The 20,768-nt window shown below is 46.0% G+C and overlaps 2 protein-coding genes across 2 annotated transcripts in view; one reads left to right on the forward strand and one right to left on the reverse strand.

The window, feature by feature from the left end:
- The window catches only part of B4GALT4 (beta-1,4-galactosyltransferase 4), a 65,393-nt gene extending 62,999 nt beyond the window's left edge, over nt 1-2,394 (reverse strand). Inside the window, exon 1 of the mRNA XM_066347775.1 lies at nt 2,312-2,394. The gene's annotated coding sequence lies outside the window, so the exon portion shown is untranslated. The remainder of the gene's footprint in view (nt 1-2,311) is intronic.
- A 381-nt stretch (nt 2,395-2,775) lies between these two features.
- ARHGAP31 (Rho GTPase activating protein 31) overlaps nt 2,776-20,768 on the forward strand; it is a 117,986-nt gene continuing 99,993 nt past the window's right edge. Inside the window, exon 1 of the mRNA XM_066347772.1 lies at nt 2,776-2,912. Within this exon, the coding sequence (XP_066203869.1) occupies nt 2,813-2,912 (100 nt within the window). The 5' untranslated portion in view covers nt 2,776-2,812. The remainder of the gene's footprint in view (nt 2,913-20,768) is intronic.

A 20,768-nucleotide genomic window follows, 5' to 3' on the forward strand; every position in this document is an offset into this window, starting at 1 on the left:
GCCTGAAAGGAAGAAAGCCACAGGAGAGGCATATTGAAGGACTCATAGGTCTGGGCAGGATTAGCCCGGAGGTGGGGGTGGAAAGTGAGAAATGAATCAGTGGTTACTTGAAGATGTCTCACCAAGATTGGGGCAATGTGTTGATGTCACTGAGAGACAGACAGAAAATGAACGGAACACTATACACTATACACAGAGTTTGGGCCGAGAACTCAAGTGCTTCAGAGGCCAGGCAAGTGCAAAGGGGGGAAGACAGGCCATGAAGGCTGTGAAACTGGAAGATTCCTCTCCTTAAAGAGGGTGCCTCGGCCCTGGCCGGTTGGCTCAGCAGTAGAGCGTTGGCCTGGCGTGCGGGGGACCCGGGTTCGATTCCTGGCCAGGGCACATAGGAGAAGCGCCCATTTGCTTCTCCCCCCCCTCCTTCCTCTCTGTCTCTCTCTTCCCCTCCCGCAGCCAGGGCTCCATTGGAGCAAAGATGGCCCGGGCGCTGGGGATGGCTCCTTGACCTCTGCCCCAGGCGCTAGAGTGGCTCTGGTCACGGCAGAGCGACCCCCGGAGGGGCAGAGCATCGCCCCCTGGTGGGCAGAGCATCACCCCCTGGTGGGCGTGCCGGGTGGATCCCCGTCGGGCGCATGCGGGAGTCTGTCTGACTGTCTCTCCCCGTTTCCAGCTTCAGAAAAATACAAAAAAAAAAAAAAGAGGGTGCCTCCCTCCGGCCTTGGCCAGGTAGCTCAGTTGGCTAGACTGTTGTCCTGATGTGCCAGGGTTTAGTCCCTGGTCAGGGCACATGCAAGAATCAACCCGTGAAGGCATGGGTGAGTGGGAAAAGAAATTGATCTCTCTCTCCTTTCCTTTCTAAAATCAATCCATTAAATAAATAAATAAATAAATAAATAAGGTACCTCCAAAGGGGACTGACACAACTTAGCATCAACAGTCCTTGCCACATGGGAACGCACTTTCGGTGTTACTAGAACTTCTTATTTTCGCAAGAGAAGCCGGAAATTCAGCTCTCTTATGTGAAATCTCTCAACTGTTTAATGTTGGTAATTACTTTTAAAAAATGTAAAGCATGAAGTGCACCAAACAAAACAGCTCTGTGGGTCAGATTCTACAGGCAGGCTATCAATTGTGACCTCTGATAAAGAGATAAGGTCAAGAGTCAAAATGCACAAACTGTCATGATGCTACATAGGGAGATAAGTGACTGTAAAGTTATTCAGTAATCAAAATACGGTACATAAAGCTTTTGGTAGCAATCTGAGCTGTATGAATGTCCCTATCCCTCAAGCCTATGTATGGATTTGAATTTACAGGAAGTCTGATCTAAACCTCAAATGGTTAAATCACAAGAGTTTGAGTGCTTACTATACACTGGGTACACAGAAATCAAGGAATTTCAAAACCAACTGGGAAAGAAGAAACATGCCCTCATGAAAACTTGAGACAAATTGTGAAACAAGCTGGGAGACTGTTTTTCCCCCCCACATTATGCTATAATATCAATCAGTCACCTTAAATCTTGGATTCTTCCCATCACCCCATCCCGTTCATTTAGCAAACTGCAGTAATGCATATGTTCATGTGTGCCGTGTGTGTGTGTGTGTGTGTGTGTGTGTGTGTGTGTGTGTCCTTGAATCTGTGACCAGATTTCTAATTTCCTGGGCAGTGGTTACCAAGCCACAGCCTCTACCCTCCCCTCACGTAGGAGGGGCGCTAGCCGGGTTAGGGGTACCTGGGCGCGAAGAGGAGGAGGAGAGTGGCCGGCGGAAACCGCGCCCTGTCAAGTTTCTCCGTTGGAATCCCTGTCTCGGTTTCTGTCATTACTCTTTGGGTTTGTGCAGGAAGAAGGCAGGCACCGAAATAGAAAGTGTCAAAGAGATGGTGACAAGTTAGATAAACACAAGGCAGAACCTTTTTTCAGTCCCACCTAGCCCCTTCTAGCTAGAATGCCCGCGCGGCTCCTCCTGCCTCTTCAAAGCGCCACCGGGGGCGCAGGAAGGCGGTGGGTCCTCGGCGGAGAGCGGCGATTTCCTCCGAGCCGCCCGGTTATCTCCGGAGCCGCGGAGCCGCTCGGCGCGCGGCGGGTTCCCCCCCCACCGGGTTCTCCCCCCACCCCGCACTCCTCAACCCACCCACCTACTTCCTCCGCTCAGGGCTCACACGGCCGCGGCGCTGCCAAAAATTTCCACCCTCCGCCCCCCTCCCTCGCTAACTTCCTTCCAGCGTTTCCTGAGCTGGATGATCCTAGGATTTGTAAGACAGGAAAAAAGGGAGGCGTGAGGGCGGGCGAGGGAGACAGGATGCTGACTTTTCGTTTGACCGAAGCCGTCTGAAGGCAAGACAGCGGGCGCCGGGAAGAGGACCCACGCAGCCCCGCGCTGTCCCCTCGCCCCCCGTGGCCGCCACGTTCCCCCGCGCTCGCGTCCGTTCCTGGGCGTCCCGAGAGGCGGAAAGGCGAGCTCGCCCTCCCTCCCCGAAGGGAGGAAAACACCCGAAGACACCGCAGGAGCCTGTGAAAGTCCCCGGGACTCCAAGTGAGGAAGTGACACTCCCCAGCGAGCCGGCCCTCAGCCGCCAGCTCCGCACGGCCCCCGGCACCGCGGCCCTGGAGGAGCGCGCCGCGGACTGCAGGCTGCGCGCCGCCCCGCGGGGTCCATGCGCACTGCCCCCGGCCCGAGGTCTTCCGGACGCCCATGCGGCCCCCCAGAGCCGCGCCGCAGCGGCTGATCTAACCCCGGAGACCATCTCCGGCGCGGTGCCAAGCAGAGGGGAGGGGGACACGGAGGGGCAACCTCTTTGGGACTAACTCATGAAGAACAAGGGTGCCAAGCAGAAGCTGAAACGAAAGGGAGCCACCAGTGCCTTTGGCTGTGACCTGACCGAATATCTGGAAAGCTCAGGACAAGATGGTAATGTGCCTTCTCCTTTTCCCTCCTTCTTTTTGTTTGAGGGAGAGATGGGCTCTCCTCGGGTGTGTTAGATTCAATTCACAAGTTAATGTATTCCAGGCCTGTGTGCTCATTTTACTTTCTTTCTTTTCTTTTCTTTTTTTTTTTAAGAACAATGTGACTCTTAAGGTGCATAGCGCTGCCACCCCGACGTGCAGAGATGGTGTCAGTCCTTCCGTTTGTCCCACATAAGCCGTTAATGGGCGGTGCTGCTCCTGTTTAACTGGCTACTTCTGGGGGGTTGGGTGGGAGCCCTAGAGATCTTGATCACCAACTGTGGAGATAAGAGAGGAGGGATGAGGTCTGGACATGTGGGATGGTGACCAGTGGGACTTTTCTGCATTCACAAGATGACCACCTTGAGTGTCCCTCCTGAGCTCTCCAGTTTCATCGCTCACATCTTTTTTTATTAACGTGCTGGGAGGCAGGGGGTGCGGTGGATCCTGGCTGGGGGAGTGGTTGCACAAACATTTTCTGAATTTCTGAACGGATGCCAAATATATAGTACCTCCCTCCCTCCTCTTCACCCGGCCGCCCAGACCCTTTACCTCCTCTTAGCTTTCAGACCAGCGTTTGGTGTGTCAGACAGGAAGAGTGCTGGAGAAAGGTCAGCAGGCACCGATTCTAAGAGTTTAGGGCATGGAAGAGAAGAGGAGAGGGTCGCTGTTTTCAAAGTCAGATTGGGAAAAAAAAAAATAGAAGGAATCCTGCCGAGTAGGATTTGTTGGGGGAGGGGAAAGAAAATTTAAAATGTAATAACAGCATTTGAGGCTAGAAGTTTTTAATCATAGGAAAGTTGGGGAAATTGAGCATTAAATGACTTCTTTTGTAAGGTTGACTAGCCCTGCATTCACCTTTTACCAAAAGGCCTTGTCTTTGGAGACTTCAGTGAGGGAGAAAATCGTCCACTGTATTGGGTGGTGTGTTTATACGTAGACCCAACAAAGGGGTTAACTGCAGGACTGCTTAACTGTGCAGAATAATTCTGCCTCCAGCGAAATAATCTCAAAAACGCCTTGATTAGCTCATATCAAATGTACATCTCAGAAACAGTGCAAGGCTTTTGTTTCAATTCCGGTTTTTTTCTAGACTGAGCACCACCTAGTAATTTGCAGTGGTGTGATATTCCTGTGGTATTCTAGAGCTCAGAGCCAGCTGTGTCATTAGGACAAATGGCTTAGTATTTTAGAGCTTGGGGGACCACAGGTTTCAAAACTGCCTCTTTTGAAAGTGAGACATAACTCAGTCAATTCAGTTCATCCTCTCCAACCATCTGAAGAGTTATATTTGAAATCAAACGGTTTGGACTTAGTTTTATGTATGTATGTATGTTTGTATGTATTATTTATTTATTTATTTATTTTTCATGAAAGTGCGAGATCTTAAGTATATATCTTAACCACTACCCTCAGAAATTCAGAATAAATGTTCCATCCGTATGTTTTTGCAGGGGCATTCTAGGTATACTATCAATGCCCCTGAGATGCTACCTTGCACATGTGGGTATTATCCTGAGCCCTCCCTCCAAAGCTGTGACAGTTGCATGGTGGTACTTGGCAGTCCTACCCCCATTCTTACAATGTCCTAGTTCATAGGATAAGCCAGGAACACAGGCTTCTGTGAAGACACCTCAAAGGCAGCCTTAGGCAGCTTTTCTTTCACTTGCTTTATATTTTTGAGTTGCGTCTGTTTCATTTGGGGGAAACAAAGAAAAGGGAGTTACAAAGAAAAAAAAAATTGAAAACCAATCTCCCCAGTGTTCTCTGACCTGGAAAGGAGGGGAGAAAGTCCAGAGAGGTAGAGTGACCTGCCTAAGGTGACACAGTTAATCCTGAAGGATGCAGAGGGCCCTGGCCTGTCAGGCTCCTCTCCCCGCTCTGGCTTCCAGGGCTAGGCAAACATTCTCCTCTTATGGTAACTCCCCCCCCCCCAACTGAAAGCAGACAGCCCTGCCACGGGATCAGCACACTTTCAAGACTGACTGACATACCTGAATAGAGTTCAGTTTTGAAATGAAGGGAAACTGACCTACTTAATGATTCATGCACCATTATTGTGCCATAGTGGGAATTAGGCACACATAATAAATTGCTTTTGTAAATTAATTAGGATTTCTTTTGGCCCGCATTTAAAACTAGTTAGGTAGTTGCCTCTTATTTTTGTTATAGTGTAGCATCAAAGTCAGTGCTAATGTTTTCTCTGAAACAATGTGTCCTCCTTCTGGGACTTAGATAATTAAGTCCAAGGCCTGGACTCTGCTTCCAGGACACTGCACCCTTTGCCCATCACCTTGAAAGTTCAGCCCAGAACCCTGAGGGTGACAAGTCATTGTGGTAACAAGGAGCCAGAAGGCTGGGGAAGATCTTGGAAAACTGACATCATGGTTACTTAACCTTGGAGGGCAAAGGTACAGTGATGGACCTGGGTAGAGACAGAGAAAAAAATGGATTCGAGTCCGGGAGTACAAGGCAGAGGGAAGAACAGAGATGTAGGGAAACCAAGAGAGCCCCTGTGCTTGGACAGGAAGGGAAAGACCCGACTTGGGGTGGGTGACAAAGTTGGTGACAATTAGCCATGCTCAGATTACCTGAACGTGGGGAATTACCTTGAGGCCGAGCACAGAGGGTGAATGTCATCTACTTCTGTAATTAGCTGTGGCCTAGCCCCGCTTCAGTTGTACAAATCTGACAGGGCAGAGTGTGTGGGTGACAAATAGGTGTTCAGCTTAGAGCGGATGTTGCTCAGGGCCAGTTGTCATCCTTAATCTTTAGGAAGCTGATGAAAAACAGAAACCGTTTCCCTTAGAAAAACACACACACTTAAACTCTGTGTACAGTTTCTGTGGGCATTCACATAGACGCCAAGTTCAGACACTGCTGTTGATCGTCCCTAGCTGCACACAGGCCTGATATGAAGGACAGTGGCCCCCTGTTGCTTACTTAACCACTTCTCTGCAGCCTGATGAAAACACCCAAGAATGGCATGAGGTTGCTCCTGGCCAACTTGGCCGGAGGCTCTTTGGCTTCCCCTGCAGCTCGGTGGCTGCTGCCCCAACCCCCAGCTATCCCCTGGGAACCAGATAACTTTCCCTTCCTGTCTGGAATAGAGGGAGAAGAGCATCCCTTCTTCACTGCTAATGCTGAAATAGTAGTTTTCTTTTTCTTCTTTTTAACCGCTGTGTACGAAGACCCTTGCTTGCAGCTGTGTAATGAAAACCACATCATTCTGTTGCCCGTGACTGGGAGGCCCCAGTGCATCCACAAGCATTTCCTACCTCTCTCCTCTGACCCAAGTGTGATGAGTCTTCCAGCAGTGCTGGGAGATGTCAAGGGACCAGTGAGAGAGCACTGTCAGGAAGCCTCTTCTGCTTCATAACTGACCTTAAAAAAAAAAAAAGTTGATGCCCGGGCCCCTTCTCAGACCAATTAAATCAAAATCTCTTGATGCCCAGGCATAGGTCTGTTTTTTGTTTTTTATTTTATTTTATTTTATTTTATTTTATTTTTATTGATTGATTGATTTTAAAGAGACCGGAAGGATGAGCGAGACAGAAACATCAGTTTGTTGTTTCACTAATTTATGCATTCATTGGTTGATTCTTATATGTGCCTTGACCAGGGATTGGACTTGCAATCTTGGTGTATCAGTATGATGCTCTAATCAACTGTGCTACCCAGCCACAACAGCATGGGTATGTTTTAAAACTAGATATTCTGAAATGCAGGTAGAGTTAAGAACCACTGCTTGCAGTACAGGGGTTTACAGACTATTTTCAGCCTAGATAAGGAGCCCCTAGACAAGGTGTCCCCAAACTATGGCCCCCTGAGGCCATTTATCCAGCCCCCACCGCACTTCTGGAAGGGGCACCTCTTTCATTGGTGGTCAGTGAGAGGAGCACTGTATGTGGTGGCCCTCCAACGGTCTGAGGGACAGTGAACTGGCCCCCTGTGTAAAAAGTTTGGGGACCCCTGCCCTAGACCATTCAAAATGCACCTTCTGAAGATACTTCTTCTGTTTGAGAAGAATTGTGAGCCTTTTTCTTCCTGAAGATTTTTTTCTCATTGTTATTAGATTGCAAAAGAAATAAAAAATATATATTTGATTTGAGGGATGACAAAAGGTTCATAGCAAATACAAAAATGCCCATTATAAATATAACTTTAAGTTTGATGAGAGTAATATAGTCCCATTATTTCAGAGACCAAGGATAAGGCAAGGGGCACCTTTAGATGTAGCTGTTCTATGTTTCTGAGTCCAAATCAGTGTCTCACATTGTCCATTTATTTAATGAATATGTACTAAGGCACTGTGCTAGGTACTGTGGGAGAGAAAGAAACATGCATCCCAGATTCAAGAAACTTACAGTCTAAGGGATGGGGGCAAACTTTCAGAAACCAATTCAGTTTTGAAATTGGCTGTCATGACTGAAGTGCAAACTGAAGGAGAAAGCTGTGAAGGCTTTTGTCCACGATTAAATAAATGAGATACCCAAACATAAACAGGAGCAAAGTCTTTGCAAAGAAGGTAAATATTTTTCTGTTCAAGATAAGATTTAACAAATGGAGAACCAGGGCTGGACAGTCTGTTTGGCTTAGCTGATCCCTTTCCAGAATCTTGCCTGCACATCATTATCACACCTTCCCTGGCTAAGTCTTCATCCTTCCTTTGAGTCTCAGCTGCTTTTGAAAACCTTCCCGATCCTCCCACTGGGAGCTCCCGTTAGGAGTTCCAGTATCTCACTGCCTGGGATGGAAGCCCAACTTTGCCTGTCCCCAGCTGAGTGACAAGTTAGTTACCAACTCTGGGCCTCAGTTTCCCCTTTGTGGAATGGGGATAGGAGGACTGATGTGAAGATAAATGAGTTAATATGGGCAAAGCACTTAGCAGAAGGGATGCAGATAATAATCGATACATGTAGTTATTATTATCCTAACATCCTAGTCTTGCCCTAGCATAACTACACTGCTCACAAAAATTAGGGGATATTTCAAAATGAATATGAAGCGATAAAATATCCCCTATTTTTGGTAAGCAGTGTACTTACCATCCATGACTGAATGAACAAGGGCTCCAGAGAAGTGAGTAAATGATGTGGTCGGATGGGTTAGTCAGTCACCAGGAGGAGGCAGATTGGCTGCCCTGCTGAATGGAGAGGCCAGTTTGTGCAGGGCTTTTCCAGCCCAGACCATCAGAGTCCAATAGGAAGAAAGAAATGTCAACATGAAACTAAAGGGCCCTCAGAAAGATCTGAGAAAGGTCTCCAGCCAGTCCCAGACCCACAGGGACCTAGAAATGATCTGGCCTGGGGGTGGCCTTTGTGGAGACAGAACAGCAACCTTGTGGACTTGAGTTTAGAGGGGCATCCCCAAAGCTGGGCTCCCAGAGGGAAACAGGAAGAACCAGGAGAAGAGAACTGAGACTTTTAAACCTGGAGCAAACTCAAGCCAAACTGTAACTTACTCTGTGTGTGTGCTCTGGAGATGACATACAACCCACACAGAGAATAGAAACAGCTACTTCCGCCTGCCCACATCCCTCCCTCTTGCCCACTCTTCAGATCTCTGCCAAGAGCCCCTTGACCACAAGCACAGCCTTCCCCTTCTTCCACTCCTACCCACCACCATGGGCAGCCGCCCAAATGCCTTCCAGCCTCGGCAGGCCCAGACATTGGGACGGCTGAGGAAGCCCACTCCCCTGTTCCCCCAGAGGTGCCCTGGGGCCAAGTGGACTATCTGCTGGGGCCGGAGGGAGCTGGAGGCCGAGCCTTATGCCGGGGCAGAGGGAAACATGTTGAAACTAGGAACACATTTTCCCACAGTGCTGTCAGTGGTGGATAAGCTTTCCAGTGCCATTAGAGCTGTAGTTTTTCATGCATTTTTTTTATTTTCCCCCTATCCCATTAGATATCTGTGAGCTGTGGGCCGGCCTGGAAACCTTTCCTGTGGGAGAAGGGAGGAGGAGAGAACACATTCTGAATGCAAATTGACCAAGGCAGTTCTGAAGTTCTTGCTGAGGACTGTTTGTCCCAGGAAATCACCTCGCTGCAGAAAGGTTCCTGGGACTTTGCAGCAGTGGGTGGAAGAAGGAGGTGGGGCTGAAAGATCCAGGACTTAGTCTGGGGATAAAAAGTGCCCCCCACCCCTTTCCATTGGATATTGTAGCTAACTATTTGTGGAACAAAGTAGAGATAGACCCTCTGGTTCCTGGTGCTCCTTCCCTCCAGCAGATGGAACAAGCTGAGCTGCCTGACCAGACTGGCCCCTGGGTCTCAGGACCCTGCTTACCTCTGCATGCTATCCTCACACTAGTCTTGAGGCCCAAGAACATGGACCTACTTGCTCTTTGTTTTCTTTTGTTTGTTTGTTTTTCTTCTTTTTTTATTTTATTTATTCATTTTTAGAGAGGAGAGAGAGAGAGAGACAGAGACAGAGAGAGAGAAGGGGGGAGGAGCTGGAAGCATCAACTCCCATATGTGCCTTGACCAGGCAAGCCCAGGGTTTCAAACCGGCGACCTCAGCATTTCCAGGTCGACGCTTTATCCACTGCGCCACCACAAGTCAGGCTGTTTTTCTTCTTTTCCAAGTGAGAGGAAGGGAGATAGAGAGACAGACTCCCACATCTGCCCCAACGGGGATCCACCCAGTAACCCCCATTTGGGGCCAATGTTCTGCCCATCTGGGGCCATGCTTGCAACTGAGCTATTTTTAGCACCTGAGTTGGAGGCTCCATGGAGCCATTTTTAGCACCTGGGCCGATGCACTCAAACCAATTGAGCCAATGCTGTGGGAAGAGAAGAGAGGGAGAGAGAGAGAGAGAGACAGAGAAAAAGAGAGAGAGAATGAGGAGGGGGACATAGAGAGGGTGAAAAAACAGATGATCTCTTTTCCTGTGTGCCCTGACCAGGAATTGAACCTGGGACACCCACTTGCCAGGCCAATGCTCTACCACTGAGCTAACTGGCCAGGGTCTGTTTGTTTTGTTGCTTTGTTTTGTTTTTCACTCATTGCTTCCCATTTATTTAAGCCCATGTGGCATTTTTCCCATTTATCTCCAGCCTTCAAATTAATTTTCTTTTTGCTAATGGGTGCAAAATTTCTGAGCTGTTTCTCCCTATGCCCCAACACAAATGCTCCGCTTGAGTTTAACTGGTCTTGGCTTTCCTCCCTCAAAGGACTGGCCTCAAGTCCTTATTGAGGTGGGGCCAAGCCTGGTGGGACTTCAGGAGTCTAGATAGCACCCTGTGTCCCTCTTAATCTTCCCCCCAGGATGCAATTTTAGCTAAGGCTTAAAATAAAGGATCCCTGGGGTATACACGTTAACTGCAGTTCAGAAGAGGATACTAGTACTAGATTTTTTTTTCTAAGAGCAACTTTTAATAGAGAAAGATGAGAACATTAGGTTGCTGAGTGGCTCAAGGGAGTAGGAGGAAGAGGACCCCAAAATGAAGGCTGAGTTTCAAATCAGACATGCTTGTTATTTTTATTAGTAGAGTTCCTATCTGCATGGATTGCTTACTAGGTGCTAGCCACTTTGTACACAAAAGTAGTATTTTCAACATTGTAAAACTGGGTTATTTATTGCCATTTTACACAGAAGAAAACTGAAATGGAATAGGTTAAATAACTTCCCAGGATTATAGAGATAGGAAAGGCAGAATTTAAAGCCAGATCTACCTCACTCTCAAGGCCATAGTCTTAGGCATGAACACAGTCTCCCAGAATAGCATATTTCATAATTTGGCATTTAGTCCACAACTTTGTAAAAAAAAAAGAAAAGAAAAGAAAAACCCTGCAAAAATAGCTTTTGCTCCCTTTGCTTTGTTCTTCCCCCACCCAAAGTCATTAATAGTAATAACTCACATTTGCATAGTATTTTACCCTCTGCAAGGAACTTTTTGCACACACACCCGTGCTAAACCAACCAGCTTTCAAGTCCCGCCAGACCCCGCCTTTTCCTTCCAGGCCTTCCCTGCCCACTGCAGCCACAATCCTCTTTCTCTCTTAGAACACCTGCTGCTTTAGAGGCAGAGGCACCCAGTTTGGTCTTTATTCTACCTGTTCCTGTTTTGTAACTGGCTTTGTGTGTCCAAGGCCATGGTGAGCTCTGCTGAAGGCCTGTGGGGTTCAGCAGCTCACACAGATTTGGTGGCTTACAGCACCTCTCTGGGTGAGCCCGGTGGTCAGCCCACAGCAGTTGATTGATTGACCCTATTTCCTGCTGAGGAAGCCAGTGTTAAATCCCTTCTAGGAAGCCCGGGCCCAGAAGACATTGCTGATGTGCTGAAACGTCAGGAATCTAAGATTGTTTAAGGTTCCCCTCGACGACTTGTAGCTACTGCCTTATAGACACTGAGCTCGACTTTGCACAGGACGCCCCAGAAACACTGCCTTTCCCTAATGCTTCACCAGTCACTCCTTGGTATGAGCTACATTCTTGGCGGGGCCCCAGAACCAACTGAGTTTCTGGGTCTCAGGCACTCTTTGTTCTAGTGCAAGCTTGGCTGATGCATACCAGGCCCTAGTACCACACCCATGGCCTCCTGCTCGGCCAGAATGCTTTTGGGGACCCCCTCACCACCACCCCCAGAGGGAGAAGGTGAATCTCATCACCCCAAAAGCAACGTATACCAGCTGTCACTGTCAGAGACACCAGAAAACAGTTTGAGATATTAAAGTAGGGTTCTGCCAAACTATAAATAAATCTACAGCCCTCCTGAAAGACAGTTGAGCTAATCTGTGTAATTATGCATATTTCTTTCCCCGGCTCTTTTTATGTTTTATTCAGAAACCATCCTTCTACAGGGCTTTCAATTCGATGCAGCAAATATTTAATGGGACGCTAATGTGCTGGACACTGTTGGGTTAAAAGATGCTCTCAAGCTGCTCTCAGCCTAGTGGGCTCAGAGTCATAAGATGGCACAGGAACGAAAAGAAGTACAGAAAGAATGAAATGGGGGGGGGGGGCGGGCTCTGGAGGATGTGCAAGCAAGGGCTGTTAACACGTGAGGCAGCTGGGTGAGAGAGAACCCGCAGATAGAGTGGGTTGTTTGTAAGGGGGGAAATCAATAAAATGATAAGCAAACATCATCTGGCCGTGAGGAATGACACAGATATGGAAGAGAGGGTGATCGGTTTCCCCAGACAGGAAACCACATGGTTTTGCCTGACACTTGTGGTTGGTCACACCCTCTTGCACAGGGGTAGGGGAACGGGTGGAGATTTGACTTATAGTGGCCAGGCTTGTTTAGAGGGACCTGGCTGGTGTGACAGAAACTGTCTTCAGTGGCAGAAAGATGAACCTACCCTCAGGGGAAGGCAGAACAGCTGATAATGAGAACTGATCATGTCTATACCCTGCCCAAGGCCTGGAGAATGTGGAATTCTTTAAAAGATACAACTTTAGCCTGATCAGGCAGTAGCAGAGGAGCCAGGTTTGAAACCCCGAGGGCACTGGCTTGAATGCAGGCTCATCCGGCTTGAGTGTGAGGTTCGCTGGCTTGAGCATGGGATCATAGACATGACCCCATGGTTGCTGGCTTGATGCCCAAGGTCGCAGGCTTGAGCCCAAGTCACTGGCTTAAGCAAGGGGTCACTCGCTCTGCTGTAGACCCCATCAAGGCACATATGAGAAAGCAATCAATGGACAACTAAGGTGCTGCAATGAAGAATTGATGCTTCTCATCTTTCTCCCTTCCTGTCTGTCTGTCCCTATCTGTCCCTCTCTGTCTCTGTCACACACACAAAAAATAAATAATACAACTTTAAAAAGTGATGTTAACCGATTACCTTATTTATGTTTTTTGATTAGATGTAGCTCTATGGCATGAACGTGAAACCTTGACCTCTCCCCACTATCTGAGGAGAGTTTGGTTCTGGCCCCCATTTTGTATATGTAGACCAACTCAGAGAGATGAAGAAACTTGCCTAATGTCACCCAGCCATGAAATGGGACAAGCAGGACTCGAAACACGTCTTTCTGACGATGAATTCCCTTTCCATGGCTTTGTCTCCTCTGGACCCAAACAGCTGCAGCTATGCTGGTAGTAAATCAGGGTCTAATATGCACAGCTCCATTTCACATGCATTGCCAAGGTAATAAGTTCAGTAGGGTTTAGACTTTGATAAACTTCTGGCAGTGGAGTTCCCATCTTTAGTTTTTCAAAGTAAAACATTTAGGTTCCAAATGGCAGGATTCTAAACAGAGAGCATGCCCTGTTACCATAAGTAACCCCTTCCACCACTTCTTTCCCATCTGTTTCCTGCATGCTGAGTATTATTGGGAAACAATGATGTCAACTCTTCCATATAAATCTACACCTCCCTGCTTACCCCTCCCTTACAATGCATATTTTTGTTCCTCTTTCTGGCTTTTGTCTTGCTGTTCTGTTCTTTAAGGACTCATGCTTTTTGGCGTCAATTGTTGGTTTTCTGTTTAATGAGTTTTAGCTTTTTAAGCTTCTTTGTGGCCTTCAAAGTGCACATGGTCTTTCGGGTCCATATTTGGAAAGTCCTTTGTTTGGCTAATAACTAAAACATGGGCCTGGTGTTAATGGAGAGGGGCCATTTTGCTTTCTGGAAAAGCCAGGCTAGGTGCAGGGCTCTGAATCAGGACTAGAACTGAGGACACACAACCTGCTCGGGGTTCCTGGCTGCAGAGCCTATAGCTGAAGGTCAGGAAAATACATCCATCAAGGATCTGGTTTCCCTCACCCCACTTTCAAGTGGGACCTGATTTCCTCAGTTCCTCTTTCTGTACTGTCCCTGAAGACGATTTGGTTTCCAAAAGGAATTGAATGGGGGGAGGGGGTCTTGAGGGAGGGGCTAAGTATGAATTTTATATTCTGGGTCCAGGAATTCTGGACCTCTCTTTCTCAGCCTTGGGCAGTGACATGCTGACTTTACTGTGCATAAGAACAACTAAAAATGTAGTATTTACTTTTACATTTTAATTTCAAAATTTAAAAAGAGTAGTTAAATTTAGTACAGTATCAGCGCACTATAAAGGAGTATTATGAAAACTCCTTAAATTCCATTTCAGACTCCTTGAAACAAAATGGACAGCTAATAAAAGTTTCAGGTGGGCATTTGCATAGGCCCTGTAGTATCTGTCTTTGTGGAGACGATGCGAGGCCACGGGATGAGTCCTGCAGTGGACTGGGCTGCAAGCGTCCAGGGCGACCACGTGTGGACATTCTGAGGCTGGTCCCTTGGGGCGTCTGCTTTTGTAGGGCTGAGGTGGGGCCCAGAAGCCACAGTTTTTAAGGTGAACTCCAGGTGATTCTGATATCTTTGGCCTACTTTGAAAAACCTTGAGTTAGCCCACAGAAAGAAGCAACTACATGAAAATACATGATTTTTATTTTCTTTATTATATTTTTTACATATATTGCTCAAATTTTCAACAATGAACTTTTTTTTTTTTTTTTACTATTTAAACTGAGAGGAAAAAGGTCTCTTAAAATTATTCATGGGAATGTGGCATCTGAATTTATTGAATTTTCTTAAAGCGCTTTTGTTCTGATCCTTATTTTTAAAAATCTTCATGAAATCCATTAGTTTGCTTTTCTGCCTTAATAAATTCAGTTTAGTAACATCAATTATCCTTTCTTCTGAAAAACAGTATAATAATGTGGTTAGCATCTGGCTTTTTGCTGGTAGTCCTCCTTGGTTCAAGTCCCAGCTCTATCACATGCTAGCTTTGTGACCATGGACAAGCCACCACACCTCTCTGTGCCTCAGTTTCCTCATCTTTAAAGTGAGTATTGTGATAACAATAATAATACCTATTGAACAGAGTCATTATGAGGATTAAATGAACTAGTGTACTGCCTGAATTTCGTAAACCTTCCATAAGTGTTAAGTATGGTTATTATTTCCTTAGTGATTGGAAATCGTATCCTATCTCACTCAGCCTCATTACTCAGAGTGTAGTTCCTAAGTAATGTGGAAGTTGAGAAAATCGGAAACAAGTATTTCAAGGTGCCCTATATGTCTCTCGGGGCTCTTCTCTTTTTATAAATTCTCTTGTGTACACGCAATTATTTATTTTCTTTAGTTGAATGCATAAAATGCTAGATTTAAGATTCTTATCTATTGCCTGACCAGGCGGTGGCGCAGTGGATAGAGCGTTGGACTGGGATGCGGAAGACCCAGGTTCGAGACCCCAAAGTCGCCGGCTTGAGCGCAGGCTCATCTGGTTTGAGCAAAAAGCCCACCAGCTTGAACTCAAGGTTGCTGGCTCCAGCAAGGGGTTACTCAGTCTGCTGAAGGCCCACGGTCAAGGCACATATGAGAAAGCAATCAATGAACAACTAAGGTGTTGCAACGCGCAATGAAAAACTAATGATCGATGCTTCTCATCTCTCTCCATTCCTGTCTGTCTGTCCCTGTCTATCCCTCTCTCTGACTCACTCGCTCTGTCTCTGTAATAAATAAATAAATAAACCATTTAAAAAAAAAAAAAAAGATTCTTATCTATTGATAAATATTTCTGGAGTGGGACTGTGGCAGACTTTCTAGATTTTACATTTTTTTTTTTTTTAGTGATCAGAAAAAGAAAATAAGCTAAAATTCACCCAAACTGAAAAAAAAAACCCAAGAGTTATGGCAAAAGGCTAGTCACAGTGACAGCCATCTAAACCTGTAGTTTCCATTGATAGAGTTGCCATCAGGAGGATAACAAGTCTGGAAAATGAGCGGTTTCCATCATCGATAGAACAATGCAAGGCCTGGGTTTTCACTGGCTTATGTGACATTTCACATATGCCTATTTCTTTGCTTACAATTGTATTTTGACCATTGATTAAATGAGATCTGTTCATCTTAGGCAGTTGAGCATATGTATCAAGGGATTCACACTCTACTTTCATGGGTTGAATCTGTGTTCATTTCTCAGTGCTCCATTTGAGGATGAAAGCTCATACACACTCATATATTTAGGAAGGTGATCAGGATGGTGAAGTTTATTTATTTATTTATTTATTTATTTATTTATTTATTTATTAAAGACTATTCATTTTAGAGAGGGGAGAGAAAGAGAGAGAGAGAGAAAGAGAGAGAGAGAGAGAGAGAGAGAGAGAGAGAGAGAGAAGGGAGGAGCAGGAAGCTTCAACTCCCATATGTGCTTTGACCAGGCAAGCCCAGGGTTTTGAACCGGCGACCGCAGCATTCCAGGTCGATGCTTTATCCACTGCGTCACCACAGGTCAGGCCAGGATGGTGAAGTTTGGAACTTCATTACCTCTCAGGTCCAGCCACTGTCACAGTTTCTAAATTGTCTCCTCCTTTGAGTAGGAAGAAAATGAGCTTATTGAAGACTGGGACGATTCTCTGTTCATCTGTGTGTTGGTGTCTGTAGGGGCTGGTTCCTTCCTGGAGGGGTCCCCGGGAGAATCCATCTCCTTGCCTTTCCAGCTTCTACAGGCTGTCCCCTCCTCACATCACCTTTGCTCCCTCGGCTCCGTCCTCACCTGGCCTTCTTTTTGCTCTTCTGTGTCTCTTATAAAGACCCTGTGATTACATCAGATAATCCAAGGTAATCCTCTTATCTTAGATCCTTAGCTTGATCACATCTGTAAAAATCCCTTTAGCTTTTAAAGCAACATTCACAGATTCCAGAAATAAGCACATGAACCTCTTTGGGGATCCATTACTCAACACACCACAATCAGTTTTCCCTAGAGTGCACGGTTGTCTCAGTAGACATTAGTAATACGAATAAAAGGACGAGGATGGTGATTAGGGGAGGGGAGAAAGAGCTGGATGTTGGCACTTACTAAGCACTTACCATGTCCCAGGCATAGACATGTCAGTGAACAGACAGCAGCTGTCCCTGTGGGGACTCTCACTATCTCATTCAGGAGACACATCCTCAACTGATTCTCACACGAACCATGATAGGAAGTGGATGACGTTAATGCTGATTCAGAGGAGCTGGATCTTCTAAGATGAATGGAATCTGAGTCGTCTCTGCCCAAAGGGAAGATTTTCTAGACAGAGGGAATGATATACTATAAGCAAAGGCATTGAGTTGTAAAACTGTATGACAGGAGTGTCATTCTCAAAGAACAAAGAGAACAGGGGTGATGCGTGAGCCAGCTATGTAGCTATGTGCCCAGACTAGATTTATAGGAACAAATGGCTTATTAAATCAGTGTTTTTCAACCAGTGTGCCGTGAGACATGGTCAGGTGTGCCGTGGGGAAATTAAACATGGGTCCTCAAACTATGGCCCGCGTGCCGCTTACGGCCCGCGGAGGCTATTTATCCGGCCCGCCGCCAGCCGCCTCCATCCGAACATAAACATTCCCCTCACAATCCCTCTAGCTATCAGCGACAGGAAGAGTGGAGGCACAGGGAACGCTCACTGACCAATCACCTTCTAGGATTCATCCCGACCACTAGTGATGAACCAATAGTAGGCCGCCTCTCACCCCAGGAAGGTCCCCAATCGAGCTGCCGCGCACTTGTCATTGTGTGGTCCCGGCGAGTAGTTGAAGCTGCTACTCCTCCCCATGGTCCCGATTTCTAATCCTGGTCAGGACTGGAGGTAAATGATGAAGCCTAGATGAAGCCACTAGATGAAGCCTCAGCCTCAGCTGGTTATGTCTATCCTGATGGTGTATATAGATATTTGACCTTTTTCTTTTTAAAAGAGGCCCCCGCAGAGGGTGATATGCAATGCATCACAATGTTATCTAACTTTAAAGCTAAAGTTTGCTGATCTTCCTTTGGACAGTTTTTGGTTATCTGTTGCCAAGGAGTTCCCCATTCTGTCCAACAAAGCTATTTGACATTGCTCCCGTTTTCAACCACATATCTATGTGAGCTGAGCTTCTCAAGCTTGATTGTGATAAAAACTAAAAACAGAGAGAGACTGAGAACTGTTGAGGAAGAGCTTCGTGTGTGTCTTTCTACCATTCCTGCCAGGATATCCCTTTTGTGTTCATTGAACAGGCCCAGGTTTCACACTAAGTGAGTATAAATACATTTAGCAACTATATTATTAACTGTATGTATAATATGTACTGTGTTAGAGTGTCATTTTGTGTCATTTTGGTAGGTGGTGTGCCCCAGGATTTTGTAAATGTAAAAAATGTGCCGCGGCTCAAAAAAGGTTGAAAATCACTGATTAAATGACCATTTTAAATCTTGCATGGAAAAAAAAAAAAAAAGAGTGATGAAGACAGATGTACCAGGTTAAATAACAGATTGATAAAGGAAGAAGACTCTCAAGCCACAGTTAAAGCTATTGTGTCCTTTTTGCTGTTTTGCTGTAGCTGTTGAGAAAAACTTGGTCTAGGAATAAACTTCCTCCAAGTGGAGGAAAAATGAGTGCCCTAAGCAGCTACCGGTCAGAGTTTCTGAGTTGATTCCATTGATTTATAATCTTAGGGGGTTTCATTTCTATCTGTCTTGTGGCTGATAACCAGAGCAATATTTAACATTCCATAGCCAAGTTTTGAGGTGAAACATTTTATTTCTTCCCACCTGCCCACTGGTCACACTTCTGCTCTATTCCATCTCTCTCTCCTGGCTTTCTCTTCATCCTAGTCATTCATTCAGTTTGAGAAACCATGAAACTGATAGCAGATCCATCCTTCGTACTAGGCGCTATGTTGAGCCTGGCTCTGTGTGCTCTGAGTCCTCTACTGGGATGGCTGTCTCCTCAGACCCATGTCCTCCCCAAACTTACCTCCTGGGTCCTGTTTATGAGGACACCTTGGGGTCCCTTGGAGGTGGGCCTCTCTGTCCAGTGCCTACCTCACCCCTGCTGGATTCCAGAACTCCAAAAATACTTCATTCAGCCTCTGCTTCTCCTGCTGGCAGGTCCTCAAACTGATTTTGTCTGTTGTGAATGAAAAGCAGAGGCCCAGAAGAAGTGCACCTAACACCATGGTCTGCTGCTGGCTGCAGAGCCCCACCCAGACTTGCATTCACTCCGGGCAGTGGTCATCTCCACTGCCCCTTACCAGAATAGCTTCTTTGGCAATGCCCTGCCACCTCTTGACTCCTGAGTGGAACGGCAGGAGTCATGCCAAAATGCAGGATGAGATTTTGATGAGGAATAAAGAACTGCCACACGTGCAAGCCAGCCTCTTCTCTTGTAAAGTTATAAAAGTAGTTGTAAAAAAAAAAAAGAAAAGAAAAAGAAAGAAAGAAAGAAATCAAACAATACAGAGATTTATAAAGCATAAAGTCCCTTCTCATATCCTTGCAGTCCCGTTCATCAGTTAACGGTCTGGGCTTGCTTCATCTAGACCAGCTTTGCCAGCAGACTTTCTGTAATGAGGGAAGTGTGCTCTGTCTGTACTGTCCAATATGGCAGCCTCCAGCCGCATGTGGCTATTAGCACTTGAGTGTGGCTAGTGCTGCGGAGGAACTGAACTTTAAGTTTTAGTTATTTTAAATTTACATATCTACATATGGTTAGTGGCTACTGTATTGAACAGCATAGAGACCTTTCTCTGTGGATATACTAAAAAATACACACTTTGAATGACTTTGTTTTTTTCCCCACAAAGATAAAGTTACAACATACATACATATGTTCCGAAGTGTGTTGTTTTAAATAATAGGAGATCTTGGAGAACTATCCATTTGTGTAATTATTGCTCAATCTCACTCTTTTTAATCACTGCATGGGATTCTGCTGAATGGATAGTTTTAGTTTAATTTTATTTTTAAAATCAGATATCAGATTCCCATAGTTCAAAGTGTACAAGTCTCAAAAAGGTGCCTGACCAGGCGGTGGTACATTGGCTAGAGCATTGGGCTGGGACACAGAGGACCCAGGTTCGAAATTCTGAGGTTGCTGGCTTGAGCGCAGGCTCATCCAGCTTGAGCGCAGGCTCACCAGCTTGCATGTGGGGTCGCTGGCTTGAGCGTGGGATCATAGACATGACCCCATGGTCGCTGGTTGAACCCAAAGGTCGCTGGCTTGAACCCAAGGTTGCTGGCTTGAGCAAGGGGTCACTCGCTCTGCTATAGCCCCCCAGTCAAGGCACATATGAGAAAGCAATCAATGAACAAGAAATCAACGAACAACTAAGATGCTGCAATGAAGAATTGATGCTTCTCCTCTCTTTCCCCTTCCTGTCTGTCTGTCCCTATCTGTCCATCTCTCTGACTCTGTCTCTGTCAAAAAAAATTTTTTTTAAGTCTCAAAAAGGTATAACAAACAATCTCATCCATTTCCCTATCCTTAGTATCCTATTCTTCACTCAGAAGCAACTGCCATTAATTTTCTAAGCTTTCTGTGGATAGTCTGTACATATACGAGCAAATATATATACACTTTAAAAATACTATAATTTATTTAAACATTTCTTTATATACAGAAATCTTACCCATTTTCAAATTCCTATAAAGCTTCTCTTCTCATCTAAATACTAATCGATTGATTTGGTATTTATTGTCATGTCGTATGAGCCTTGCATCATTTTCATTAACAATTTCTGTTCTCTATATTGCTTCCCTTTGCTTATGATGTAGGTGGAATTTCCTAACCAATATACTTCTAATTGTACTATAAACTTTTCCAATATTTCTGAGGGATGTTGGCTGGTCAATCCATATTCTGTCAGCTGCAATCTAGGACCCAGGTTAAGACTGAGGCTGGGAGCAGGGAACAGTTAGGGCTGTTTGGTCCACACACTGGTGTGCCCCTGGCATCATGATCACAATGCTCTGGTCATCTGAGCCAACCCGGCACAAACCACGGTGCTCCAGGATGACTGGCGAAAGCCGATAAAACAGATATGGCAGCCCAAACACGAAGAGTATCCTGAAGTCAAACATCTACCTTTATGTGGAAACTGT

This window comes from Saccopteryx leptura, chromosome 8 (assembly GCF_036850995.1).
Source record: "Saccopteryx leptura isolate mSacLep1 chromosome 8, mSacLep1_pri_phased_curated, whole genome shotgun sequence".
Taxonomy (NCBI): Eukaryota; Metazoa; Chordata; class Mammalia; order Chiroptera; family Emballonuridae; genus Saccopteryx; species Saccopteryx leptura.